Here is a 14,803-nt window from a genome sequence, read left to right as displayed (position 1 = left end):
ACCTTATAAATCATATAAGTGTGGATATGCTTACCATAATTATAACGCCAACTGTGTAGCTATGCTAGGTTTGAGGTGTGATTACTATTCTGGTTTGCACTGCGTAATATCTCCTAACCGCCATTCTCGTGTGGTTTTTATAAGCGTTTAAAAAGGGTATGTTCACGCAGGTCAGATACGCTGCAGAAAAATATGCAGCATGCCTGGCCTAGAACCCGCAGGGAATTACGACCAAGAGAATGCACCAAATGGCGTTGCAGCATTTCAGCCAGTATCTGCGGAAAGAAAAATACACATCGCTGGCATTCCCATAGCAAGACATCCCTGCTCCCCACCTTTGGTCTCCGTGCAGCCCGGAGAGGACGCTGCAGCCCATGGGACGAAATGTCATCCCAGGAGGCAAACGGCGCAGAGAACAGTTGGGGAACAAGGTGCCTTTTTAGGGTTTCAGATTTGTGATGGATTTGCAGCTTTACTACCTCAACATTTGCCATTTGTTGCTGCTTTTGCCTCCTCAATGAACAGAATTGGGAAAACCATTCCACAGCATAAATCAACATGCTGCAGATTAAACATCTACATGTTCTCTGTGGATTTTCTCTGCAGCATGTGGATGAGACTTCTATTATGGGAGTACTCAGATGTACCCTAAAACTCATTCCAGTTTAGAACAAGGTTCGTCTAGTCATGTACAGACCTATTTAAGATAGTGTGCCTTGCTGTCCAGAATTTGGGGTACAGAACAAATGGGGCTGGAATACCCATCACCAAACTAAACCAAGAATTTGCTTAACAAAAAGACTGAAAAGACATGAAGTTTACCACATTCCAAAAGATATATTAAGATGGCAAACCAAATACACAAGTCTCAGATTTTTCAAGACTAATTTATTAGCATGTCCAAATGTAAACCATTGCTTAGCGTTTTCCACCAACACGGGGAGCCTGCATCTTCACAGGTTTGGAAATCTTTTGCTTGGGTGCAGCCTTCGTTGGTGCCTAGAAGAGACATGAATAGCTTTTTTAATAAATCGGTTGACTCAGACTAACTTTTTATTAAGACTCAAAATCTGCACATTGCTCACATGATCAGGTCTTATGTATTAGACACTAAGCGATTGTTCCGCATAAAACTTTCGACCCAAGTGTCTATAAATCAGTGTCGTGATGACTTACTGTGTAAAACTGGAGTAGCATAAAAGGCACTTTCCAACTAAAAAGTTAAAGGCGTTGCCCCAAGATTAAAGGTTATCCCCTAAACACACAATAGGTGATAACATGCTGATCCATAGGGGTCCAACTGCCAGAGCCCTTCTGATCATGAGAACGGGGGTCCCATGCCTCAAAATGAATGGAGCAGCAGGTGGAGCATGCACTCAGATATCCCCAGCAGTCCCATAGACCGTGAAAGGGGCAGCAGTGCGCATGCTCAACCTGCCACTCCAATCAGAGGATTGGGACCCGATTGGGGCCGTGTATACGAGTGATCAGCGCTTGTTCGCTCTTTTCACAAGGAGCCATGTGTGGGGACAAACACTCGTTACTCCGATCGCTCGTCCCCATACATTTCTATCATGTCGGCAGCATGTCTACCTGTTTACACGCCAAGATGTGCTGCCAACAAAGATATCTTATGCTGCCTAAACGATGCAATCAGCTGACGAACAAACGTTCATCGCCGGGCCGTCGCCCTGTTTACACAGGGCAATTATTGTGAAAGAGCCGGTGTAAAGAGGGCCCTAAAGACAACTTTCAGTCTGTTTTTTTGCGATACGTTTTTTTACAGAAAATGTGCCACAGGGCACGAACATATATTTTGCCTCCTGCAGATATAATCTACCCACCATACACACATCTGTAGCAGAGGATATCATAACCCACACTCCACCCCAGCAAGTATTATCCCATCGTGACGATAGTTGTTTTTAATGGTACTATTTAACGTACCATTTAATCTACTGGAGAAAAAAAATTGATAGGTGGAAAGGGAAAAAAAACAGACTCCCCTATTGTTCTTTGGGTCTTGTTTGTTTACATGGATTTTATTTTCGTTCATACTTGCACAGCGGCTGGCTAAGAACATTATGGCGTGTGCAAGGTATTGCAGCACTTTCCATTCAAGTAAATGGGGCAGTGCTGCAACACCTTACACAGATGTGGCCCCTTCAAACCACCACCGATCTAATACTGAATCCTGTGGATATGCTATAAAGTCTCAGGAGACAACCCATTGAGTCTTAATCTAGAATTTCATAGCTATTAGGTAGACCAGTGAATCAGGTATTTTCTAGATGGCTCTGAACACAATTACTATAAGCATCACAGCCCTTACCTTGGCAGGAACAGTCTTTTTGGTAGCCTGCTTAGCCTTTTTTACCTCTTTGGCAGCCCTGAAAATAGAGAATCAACATTATTCAGTCGGTTTAACACTAATTGACAAGTTACGTTAATGTTTAAAGGGGTATTCCGATTGTGAAGTTATAATTGGATCCACCTATCCAATGGATAGGTGATAACTTGTAGATCGACTGTACAAGGCTTCCTATTTCCCCAGTCTGAATGGGGCGGCGGTCGAGCATGCGCGCTACTGGCCCTCTTTTCAAAATCTATGGAACAGGCAGATACCCGAGGACTGTACTCGGCTATCTCAGTCAGTACCACGAAATCTGGAGGCTAGCAAACTGGACTGATCCTGGACATGACAGCATGTCCTTTTATGCATTGTATGCTAAATAAATAATTAATAATATTATAATCTGAAGGCCCCTGCTGATTTGCGGCAGTTACTATTGTTAGCAGTGAAACGTGTAGGGCACACCGAGTGACTGGCACGAGTCACTAGCCCTTATAAGGGCTCATCAGCTGGCAACTGAACCAGCAATTACATGCTGGTATACATAGATTTACAGCACAGCCAGCTCAACAACATATCACAGCATCCTCGAGGATTACGGTGACCAAAAAGAAGTTTAACCTCGCAGCCTGGCAATACAATTCAGGATATTTACCCTGATTTCACGGACGAGGATAAACTATTATACCAACGGGGTAACACATCCCCGATGGTAAGGGAGCCCAAGTCCAGACTGCAATAGTACTATAAATAACCATTAAAAAATTTTTTTACAAAACATCTATTGTTAAAAATCCAAAAAACATATTCTATAGGTACCAGTATCTGGATCAATTAATAATAAAAATAGGCTCGTCTTGTCATAGAAACTTGGATCACCACCAACTCACAGGGTTAAGAGTGGCAAAGTGCTGATAGCACTAGAAAAGGAAAAAATAAATTACACTCTGCATTGTTTATCAGACAGGCAGATTGTGTTTGAATTAAATACAGTTGATATCGCTACCTATTTGATTAATTTCTTTAGGGATATGAAAGGTAGCGATTAAAAGTACCATGAAATCTGAGTGAATATCCGTCGTGTACATGGATGGCCATATGGAATTTCCCGTGAATAGGCCATAAATGTGTAAGATTAAAAACACTGTTTTAAAGAGGATAATTCAGGTCTGACATCAGTTTTCAAAACTACTTTTATTTCCCATTCAACAATTCTGAAGTATATTTTCTTAGATGTCCAAGTTGTGCCATTCCTGTTATTCCTCCTGGAAACGTATGAAAACATTGAGAACTGAGCAATTCGCATTCCCATTGTGACTGAGCAGAGTCAGTGCGTAGGGACATTTTACTCAGTGGTTAATTCATACATCTCCAGGTATAACATCAGCACAATGCAGAGTACCAAGAAGATACTCCAGCATTGTTTTTCACAAGGAATACATTTATGAAGATAGACATCAGAAGAGCGGACAGGTCCTTACTGGATTATGAAATTATATACATTAAAGCATAAGTAACTTTTCAGGTGACTTTCCATAATAAGCTGTGTACATGAGGAAAAACTATTTATGGCCATTATACGACTTGTTGCCATACATAGCACACAAGAGGAGAAATCTGCTATATACTAGTCCTTCTCAATTAATTAGAATATCAAAAGGTTAATTTCAGTAATTCAATTCAAAAAGTCACTCATTCTTATAGATTCATTACACAGTGATCTATTTCCAGCATTTTATTTTTTTAAATGTTGATTATGGCTAACAGTTAAAATATACCCAAAATTTAGTATCTCAGAAAATTAGATTATATAAGCCCAATTTCAAAAATGATTTTTAATAACGAAATGTAGGCCTACTGAAATGTACAGTATATGCCCTCAATACTTGGTCGGGGCTCCTTTTGCATGAATTACTGCATCAATGCGGCGTGGCCAACTCAAAACCCTTCTATCACTCACCTGATTGCCTGTTCCCGTTGAGCCTTTCGCACTTCAGGCTTCTGGTTTCTCTTAGCCATAATTTCAGCCAGAGAGGCACCAGTGATAGCCCTCTGGAACTTTACAGCACGCCGGGAACGTTTCTTCTGGATCTCTTCCTAAAAGGGGAATAAATCACTAGATATAAAACAATGAAACAATTTGTCTGCTTTTACAGGCCAAATCAATCAGTCCGACAATCCAAAACCATTAAAAACTTCCCTTAACACATACCGCTTCCTTTATGGTACAATTTTTTTTTTCAGTTTTAATGCTACTAGCCTAACCTTAATATTGTGGCACAAACATGTACAACCGATTCAGACACGACTTAGTGACTCCAAAGAAACTACATATACCCTGATGCTCTATGCTCCTCTCCCCAGCCAATCCCTTGTCCACTCCTTGCTTGATGGGCTGCGCATGCGCTAAGCTTCTCCCTCAAGAGTCAGGACTAAGAAGGGGGGCTGGCTAAAGAATGATGCAGACAGAGCCAGCCCCTTTCGGCCTGATTGACATACTGACACCAATAGACAGGCAGGCAGAGCTGTGTCGGTGCGTCATCAAGTAGAAGAAAACTACAGAGCTTTCTGCATCACGTGAGCTAGTTAAAGAGGCTCTGTCACCAGATTTTGCAACCCCTATCTGCTATTGCAGCAGATAGGCGCTGCAATGTAGATTACAGTAACGTTTTTATTTTTAAAAAACAAGCATTTTTGGCCAAGTTATGACCATTTTCGTATTTATGCAAATGAGGCTTGCAAAAGTACAACTGGGCGTGTTGAAAAGTAAAAGTACAACTGGGCGTGTATTATGTGCGTACAACTGGGCGTGTATTATGTGCGTACATCGGGGCGTGTTCACTACTTTTACTAGCTGGGCGTTCTGACGAGAAGTATCATCCACTTCTCTTCAGAACGCCCAGCTTCTGGCAGTGCAGACACAGCCGTGTTCTCGAGAGATCACGCTGTGACGTCACTCACAGGTCCTGCATCGTGTCGGCACCAGAGGCTACAGTTGATTCTGCAGCAGCATCAGCATTTGTAGGTAAGTAGCTACATCGACTTACCTGCAAACGCTGATGCTGCTGCAGAATCATCTGTAGCCTCTGGTGCCGATGTGTCCTCGCTCGTCTGACACGATGCAGGACCTGCGAGTGACGACACAGCGTGATCTCTCGAGAACACGGCTGTGTCTGCACTGCCAGAAGCTGGGCGTTCTGAAGAGAAGTGGATGATACTTCTCGTCAGAAAGCCCAGCTAGTAAAAGTAGTAAACACGCCCCGATGTACGCACATAATACACGCCCAGTTGTACTTTTACTTTAAACACGCCCAGTTGTACTTTTGCAAGCCTCATTTGCATAAATACGAAAATGGTCATAACTTGGCCAAAAATGCTCGTTTTTTAAAAATAAAAACGTTACTGTAATCTACATTGCAGCGCCTATCTGCTGCAATAGCAGATAGGGGCTGCAAAATCTGGTGACAGAGCCTCTTTAACACAGCCAGTCTGCAAAGAATTTAAAATGAAAGTTTATCGGCAAGTCATTTGGATTCATTTTCTAAGAATAGTGAGCAGTTTTAGGTCTCCAGATAAATCTATTAAAGGGGGTTTTCCCATATTGGGCTATGTAGAACGGGGCGGCCCAAACCTCATTCTAGTTTACTCAGCTCCGCTGCCCCCTTCCTGGTTAGGTGTTCGGGAGTTACGGTAACCAGAGTGCTCACTGAGCTACGCTGTTACCACAACTCCCATAGGAGTGAGTGGGAGCTACGGAAACAGCGTAGCTCACCATGCTATGCTTTTTCCGTAACTTCAATTTACTTCTATAGGAGATCAGGAAACAGCATAGCCTATATTCTAAACAACCAATGAGTCCAGAGACGTTATCACTCCTATAGATGTAATAGTCAGTCTATGCGAACAGAAGTAAAATTAATATACTGGATGAAAGCGCCTGAAGACCTATTCCAGAATGGATGCCAAGTATGGTAAAAACATTCAAAGCCCCCACGACATGCTTTGCCGAGATGGCGTCTTCAGGGGAACAATGGGGCAATGACCATACTAGGGCCACATGTGGGATATTTCTAAACTGCAGAATTGGGGAATAAATATGGAGTTGTTTCTCTTAACTCTTTACAGTAAAAAATGGATCGAGTGATTTTCTGCAAAAAATGTAACTATTACCTCCACACTGCTTTAAAGTGGTTGTCCCAAGATTAAATGCTATCCCCCTAACCGCAGGTGTCTGACTTCTGGGACCTCCACGATCATTTACTGTCTATGGGGCTGTTGGAGATACAGCACTTGGCTATCTCTGGCAGTGCCATAGAGAATAAATGGGGTGCACGCTGGACCTGCCACTCCACTCATTAGTGATTGGTGAGGATCCCAGTGGTTTGACCCCCACATTCAGTTTTTATCACCTGTCACGCAGTTTGGGGGATAACATTTTCTTTTGACAACCGCTCTAAATCCTGTGAAATGCCTAAAGGATTAAGAAGCTTTCTAAATGCCGTTTTGAATACTTTGAGGGGTGTTTTTTTTTTTTTAAATACGCCAATTTATTGGGTGTTTGTAATATATAGGCCCCCTCAACGCCACTTAACTGGTCCCTAAAATCCTGTTCTAGCTTACTTGCCTCCCGCTGCCACGTCGTGGTCGGGAGTTATGAGAGTGAGCTCTGCACAGCTTCGTATCGAAATACATGAAACGGTATCGAACCGTTTGGGGATGCACAGTGTCGAAGTTTCGATGCATTGTGCATCCCTACTGAGAAGTGACTCCATTTGGGAAACTATGCCCCGTAAGGCATTTATCTAGAGGTGTAGTGAGCATTTTATCCCAAAGTTTTATTGTGGAATTTACTGGAATTAGCCTGTAAAAATGAAGATATGCATTTTTTTACAATATTCTTACAATGGATAAAGGAGAAAAACTGGTCACAACCTGCTGTTTGGGCACAGAGCACAACTCAGAAGGGAAGGCGTGCCATTTGTCATGCAGATTTTGCTGGATTGGTTTTCGGTGCCATGTTGCATTTGCGGAGCCCCTGAGGTACCAGTACAGTGGAAGGATACCCCTTTTGCCCTTGGACAACATTTTCTCGCTTCAGACTGCCCTGCTCTCACCCCTTCAGAGACTGGTCAAGCTGTGTTTCAGGGAGGCCTCTTGGGTTTTTTTTTGCGAACGGTGCCACACGCTGCAGTAATTCTGGTGGAGGCACTTTTAGCTGGATGCTGGTATAGATGTTATCCACGTAAAGGCGGGATTCCATAGTCCAGCAAATCCCACACTAATTTCCCACTAACCCCCAGGAAGGGTCAAGAGGTTGTGTCAATCCTGAAGTCCTTCCCTTCGTAAACCCGAAACACGTGGGTGTATCCTGAGCTACTTTCACAGCTTACACATTTTTGTTCCATACCTCACCCATAGACTGATGCTGCTGAAGTTTGTTTATGACGATTACGCTGAGTGACTACACCGCAGGATGCAGAAGACAATCGCCAGCACGGGAGGCCTAAACACAGGTCGGTTTGGGTCAGAGGCGTTATGCATCCACTCTGCACACCGTTCCTAGCCAAATTAAGGCAGGCAGACGGGATGAAACACCATCCATGGCTTCAACTGGTCAGTCTGTACAGAGCGACCAATTGCAGAGGTAGTATCACCACCCCATGAATACATGGCAGGGATTGGTGCTGTACTAGACTGCACCAATCACCATTTCACTGTGCCCTGTGGTGCAGTGATAGTTTTTTTTTTTTTGCCGCAAAATTGACTGCCCAATTGCAGTGATAACCAATGCAGGGTGGTGCACGATGGCAGGCATCTCTAATTAAAGAGAATGTCACCACATTATAACTGCCCTATCTTCTACATAAGGAGATCGGCGCTGTAATGTAGGTGACAGTAATGCTTTTTATTCAGAAAAACAACCTATTTTTACCACGTTAGGAGCGATTTTTGATTTATGCTAATTCGTTTCTTAATGCCCAAGTGGGCGTGTTTTTACTTTAGACCAAGTGGGCGTTGTACAGAGGAGTGTGTGACGCTGACCAATCAGCATCATGCACTTCTCCCCATTCATTTAGACAGCGCATAGTGACACTGCGTTGTTCGCTATGTGCTGTCTTATGCTGACATTTACGTTACTGAAGTGTTTAGACAGTAACTAGACATTCCTTCCAGCCAGGACGGGATGTCTATTCACAATCCCGATACTTTGTTAACCTTTCTGTGGTACTTACAGCAGATCAAAGTGTAATCTCGCTGTAAATTACAGGTTACAGCGAGATTACGCTTTGCTGTGCTGTAACTCCCACACAAACGTTAACGAAGTGTCGGGATTGTGAACAGACATCCCGTCCTGTCTAGAAAGAATGTCTAGTTACTGTCTAAACACTTCAGTAACGTAAATGTCAGCATAAGACAGCACATAGCGAACAACGCAGTGTCACTATGCGCTGTCTAAATGAAAGGGGAGAAGTGCATGACGCTGATTGGTCAGCGTCAAACTTCTCTGTACAACGCCCACTTGGACTAAAGTAAAAACACGCCCACTTGGGCATTAAGAAACTAATTAGAATAAAGCTAAAATTGCTCCTAACGTGGTAAAAAGAGATCGTTTTTCTAAATAAAAAACACTGCTGTCACCTACATTACAGCGCCCATCTCCTTATGTAGTAGATAGGGCACTTATAATGTGGTGACAGAGCCTCTTTAATCACCCTTTCATTAGTCATGGTGACCACGTAAAGCTCCAACAACCATACGACTGATAGCATTAAGTCCATGGCGACAGTCCAACAGTCGTAGGGGGAAAAAACCCCTCATAAACAGGATATAGTTATCTAATGTGATAATGCCTAAAACTCATAATGAATCTTACATTTTCACCCTTCACTTAGATTTGTTCCCTGCTCAGTTGGTGGCTTGTGGGCAGCCGCTCCGGTCACACTCGTTCCCAGGAGTTACTTGCAGTTCTACTATTGTAACTGCCCCTGAAGCCAGAGCTTTGTTCTAGAGAAGCCAAGTATATTCAATAGGCCGCATCACAGAAAAGATCACTGTGCCGAGTCGGATAAGGACAGCAACAACATATGTGTGTCCACCTCTGCCTTATGAAGGTGGTCACAGAAGAAAAACTTAGGGGCATTAGTTGCTGCTTACATAAGATATTGCTGCACAGAAAAAAATTTCTAACATTTCGATCGCAAAATCACTTAGTTTTACAGGTTCTATAACTTTATATATTATACTTTGTGGGATAACCACTTTAGGCTACATGCACATGTTGCAGAAAGTCCACATCGAATCTGCAGGTAAACTCTGCACCCAATTGGATTTCCTGGTGCGTTTTTAGCATCTTGTTGCAGAAATAGGTTGACTTTTTATGCTGCGGATTTTGGTGTTTTAAAAAAATAAAATAAAAAAATAAAAAGTCAGCAAGCGGAAGCACAAGATAAATTGACATGCTGCAGATTTTAAAAGTCACTGCAGATCAATTTACATGCAGAAATTAAAATCTCCAACGTGTAGGAGATTTCTTGAAATATCATTTACTTTGCTGGTAATGTATTACTCTGGGTGTTTTTTTTTGCTGCACTAAAACACACGCGGCAAATCTGCACGTAATACGCAGGAAACATGGAAAAGGAATACTCTCTCCCAACAGCTGATGCTAGGAATCATTAGTGTGACCCCATGTACATTATACAGAACCCATTACCTTCCATTAAGATGCAATGTAAATACTTGGTAATCACGTTGGCACCATAAAACTGCATATGGTAGGGGGCAACCAAAAGACCACAAACCTTAAGAAAAAGCAAGATGCTAATAAATAGTGACTGGCACCATGGCTGTTAGCTCCCCAGGATGTGGCCGGGAGACAAGTAAGCTAGAACAGAGTTTAGGGTGCCCCGTTCTAGAGATAGGTGGCCTGTGGAGATGCCATAAAAAGCCCAAGATGGAGAAACCCCTTTAAAAGATAACAGTGGCCACTTCAATAGGGAAGATAAGGTGCCCACTCTGTATGTATACATAAACAATGCACCCCTTTAGAAATCCATTCTAGAGCCATTCTAGAGCCTGCTGAACAATCATATCACTCCAAACTAGAATAGAGGCGCAGCACCGTACATACCGACTGGCCCTTCTTGTGTTTTCTCCTGTACAGGACAGTCCAGTTGATCTGACGAGGGTTCCTCTTGGAGAGAAATGCAGACTCACATTTTGCATTAAGGAACTGGAACACCTGATGAAAACAGAGTTGACATTATACAGAGGTCACAGCAACGATCACCCTGAAGGGAATCAGTCAGCAGATTTGATGCCTTGAGCCTGCTGACAAGAGGGATATGGGGGAAGGGCATTGTAAACAAGCGAGATGCATGGCCAAAAAAACGATGTTTGATTCCCCCATCGCAAGTGCCACTCTCTGCTTTGAGTGACCGCTCTAGCAGCCAGTCAGGAGACCACTAGAGGGGCAAGGCTGGCAGTGAGAAGCCAGTAGCAGTTCCAAATGAAGTGCCCACCTCAGTGGCACTTGCGACCGCGGTGTCGGCAGAATTAAACATCTATTTCTTGGTCATGCAACTGGCACAAACGATCCGATAGGTTTAAAACGATCCCACCTCCCCAATATTGCGGTCAGTAGTTTTGAGGTCTCAACACTGCTGACGGAATCCCTTTAAGCAGAAGTGAACACTGTATTGCTGCGGAGCGGGAGCCGTACCATAGCAACGTATACAGGCATACATATACCAGACTTCTATACTGGATGCTTCTGTATGGAATAGCTCAGACTGCGCTATCCCATACAGCACAATAGAAGGTATACCAGCAGGATAGATGCAGAAAGTACACTTGGCATTCGTTGGGTATATAGGGGCCTACGGCTATGTATGGCATCATCCTGGTACATATGTGGGACAGACACTATGAACAGTGGCAACAGGCCCCAAGACTGAGACGACAAACAGGGGACTCTGCTATCAGCCCGGTTACATATAGAGAATACAACCCCAGTCAGCTCTGCTACATATACACAAACCTCAGGTTACACAGCAGCCCCTCACATGTGACGTGATCAGCCCTCATCACAGCCACCTCTATGGAGGAGGCGGAAGTCACCAGCGGCCTACATCACAACACAGGCCTCCGGAACCGCACACAAACGTATACTTCATAGAGCGCCCACCTCCCTGACACAACACACAGTCCTCAGCGCCATACCTTCCCGTCAGTCCTGGCATACCGCCGCCCGTGCCCCGGGTAGATCTTGTAACCGCTGAAGCTGCACAGCTCGACCCTGCAAACACAAAATGAAGAGCGGTCAGCGACTGGAGGGACCGGCACCACCACCTCCCCATCGCGGCGGAGCGAGGAACGGGCGAGGGGTGCAGGATGGCGGCAGATTTACACAAGACACCATAAAAGACAGTCCAGGCTTACTTCATGGCGCCGGCTAAGATGGCGAAGAGAAAGAGAGGATTATGGGTAATCGGTTAAATATAGTGACGCCAGGAGGGGCGTGGCTCTGCTGTAACACCTTCACTGCCGCTTTGGAAGGCTTATTGTAAGGCCGGTTATGATCTCTGGATTTACTAACGATCATCGATCAAAAATAATTTGGAAATTTTGGAAAAAAAAAAAGGGGGGGGGAACACAGAAACTTACAGATGCATCTGTGACTGGCACTTTTAGGTGTATTTGTGGACGGCACTTATGGGGGCATCTGTGGCTGGCAGCAATGTGTCAGCCAAAGCAGTCAGTGCCAGTCACAGATGGTTTTATTCCCAATCACATGCCTGCATCTTTGTATTGGCTCGGGATACTCTGCTTAGACATACTAAGGGTATGTGCACACACACTAATTACGTCCGTAATGGCTCCCTGCAGTGTGTTCGGTCCGGTACTTGCGGCCGAAATACGTCCGTCAATTACGGACGTAATTAGTGTGTGTGCACATACCCTTACAATTGAGTGCAACTTGCAATATAACTATGTTATTATTATTATTATTATTATATATCAGAATAAAGGAGCCAAGTTGACTGACTTGTGTTTTTTAATTCAGCTAACTTTTTTTATTATTATTATTATTACAAGAGCAACTTAAGGCTATGTTCACACGGGGTATTTTGCAGAGTTTTTTGACGCGGAAACCGCGTCGCAAAACTCGGCAAAAACGGCCCGAGAACGCCTCCCATTGATTTAAATGGGAGGTGTCGGCGTCTTTTTCCCGCGAGCAGTAAAACTGCCTCGCGGGAAAAAGAAGCGACATGCCCTATCTTCGGGCGCCTCCGCCTCTGACCTCCCATTGACTTCAATGGGAGGCAGGAGAAAGCGTATTTCTCGCTGTTTTATGCCCGCGGCGCTCAATGGCCGCGGGCAAAAAACGGCGCGATAATTGCCGCGAAAATCAGCGTGCAGGGAGAGGAATATCTGCCTCAAAGTTCCAAACGGAATTTTGAGGCAGATATTCCTCCCCCAAAATACTCCGTGTGAACATAGCCTAAGACTGCTGCCAGGAGTGATATGGAGGAAGGGCAATGTAAACTCAACACAATCTCTGCTTTCTTTTGGATGGGACCTCCCAAACTCGAATGTATTATCCAAATTTTTTAATAGCCCCAGTTTGACACGTATACGGCTAATGTGCCATCCACATTAATGGCCCATGATTGGCGGCCGAAGTCACATGGTAATTACAAAACTTCATTGCTGCAACCTAGTAAAATAAGACCAGTGGGGGCATGAATTCAGGTGTTTCATTTAGTCCCATTGCCTCAGGTGTATAAAATCCAGTACCTGGCCATGCAGTTGCCTCTGGCATTAACATCTGCACAAAAACTGTGCCCCAGCAGCTTCATGGCATGGGTTTCCATGGCCGAGTGGCTGCATGCAAGCCTTACATCACCAAGTACAATGCCAAGCGTCGGATGGTGTGGTGTAATTTTGGTGTTTTTCACAAATAAACACTGAATGTATCAACCAAATGTTACCACTAACATAAAGTACAATGTGTCATGAGAAAACAGTCTCAGAATCGCTTGGATACATAAAAGTATTCCAAAGTTATTACCACATAAAATGACGTCAGATTTGAAAAAAATTGGCTGTGTCCTCAAGAGGTTAAAAATAAAAGTCCATATTCATCTCCATACTTGGGCGTACTTTTACTTTCGACCAATGGGGGCGTTGTACAGAGGAGTGCATGACGCTGACCAATCAGCATCATGCACTCCTCTCCATTCATTTACACTGCACTAGCGATATAGATATATCACTATGTGCAGCTACATACACAATCCCTAACATTACTACAGTGTCCTGATAATGAATATACATGACCATCCAGCCTGGACGTCATGTGTACTCAGAATCCTGACACTTCTGACTCTTTTTTGTGAGATTCCAGCAACGGATACGAAATCCTGCGAGATCTCGGAGCTAAACGAGATTTCGTATCCGTTGCTGGAATCTCACAGAAAAGAATCAGAAGTGTCAGGATTCTGAATACACATGACGCCCAGGCTGGATGGTCATGTGTATTCATTATCAGGACACTGTAGTAATGTTAGGGCTTGTGTATGAGGCTGCACATAGCGATATATCTATATCGCTAGTGCAGTGTAAATGAATGGAGAGGAGTGCATGATGCTGATTGGTCAGCGTCATGCACTCCTCTGTACAACGCCCCCATTGGTCGAAAGTAAAAGTACGCCCACTTGGCCATTAAGATAGTTCATTAGCATAAACTTAAATCGCTCCTAACTTTGTGAAAAAAGATAGTTTTTTTTAAATAAAAAGCATTACTGTCACCTACATTACAGCGCCGATCTCCTTATATAGGAGATAGGGCACTTATAATGTGGTGACAGAGTCTCTTTAAATACAAAATGACATGGGGCTGTGTTACCATGTGTCCCCCAAGCAATTGCTATGGGGGGTCCTGACATAGTAACACAAACCCCAACATAGAATAGCACAGAATAAATAACAACGACAATTTTAAAAAATTGGAAAATATAGGCCGCGATGTTTATTAAGGGTTACCAAAGAATAAATAATTAAATACAACATAACCATAAAATTATAGAAAATTCATTAATCATCATAAAATTATTGTACCAAGTCCCCCCGGCATTAGCAGGGAGACTAAACCCCACAAGCCATGAATCAGCAATAGACGACCCCCCAAAAAAAACATCTCAGCCATTTTTCAATGACATTTTGCAGCCCTAGATTAAAATATCAATCCCAACTTCAGAAAGATGAATACCATCTGACCTATAAAGGCCCGAGGTAAAACCCTCCAGATCAATATATCTGTATGAAAAACCCCCTAAAGAGAGTAAATACTTTTCCATTGCTCGATTGACTCTCTTCCTTATTTTTTCTAAGAATGAACATACATTACCTGTCCATAATAATCTAGGAACTATTTCAGAAAAAATT

General features: G+C 43.5%; 1 protein-coding gene across 1 annotated transcript; it reads right to left on the bottom strand.

Moving 5' to 3' along the window:
• Positions 1–871: 871 nt before the first annotated feature.
• RPL24 (ribosomal protein L24) lies at positions 872–11,880 on the bottom strand. Its single transcript, XM_075852800.1, has 6 exons — positions 11,795–11,880; positions 11,576–11,651; positions 10,485–10,595; positions 4,314–4,450; positions 2,333–2,390; positions 872–999 (listed from the first exon to the last, which is right to left on the bottom strand). The coding sequence occupies exons 1-6, from the start codon at positions 11,797–11,799 to the stop codon at positions 919–921; spliced, it is 468 nt and encodes a 155-aa protein (XP_075708915.1). The 5' UTR covers positions 11,800–11,880; the 3' UTR covers positions 872–918.
• Between the last annotated feature and the right edge of the window lie 2,923 nt (positions 11,881–14,803).

This window comes from Rhinoderma darwinii, chromosome 2, assembly GCF_050947455.1.
Source record: "Rhinoderma darwinii isolate aRhiDar2 chromosome 2, aRhiDar2.hap1, whole genome shotgun sequence".
Lineage (NCBI taxonomy): Eukaryota > Metazoa > Chordata > Amphibia > Anura > Rhinodermatidae > Rhinoderma > Rhinoderma darwinii.
Note: the sequence above shows the minus strand (reverse complement) of the source record. Positions and strands in the feature narration are given on the sequence as shown.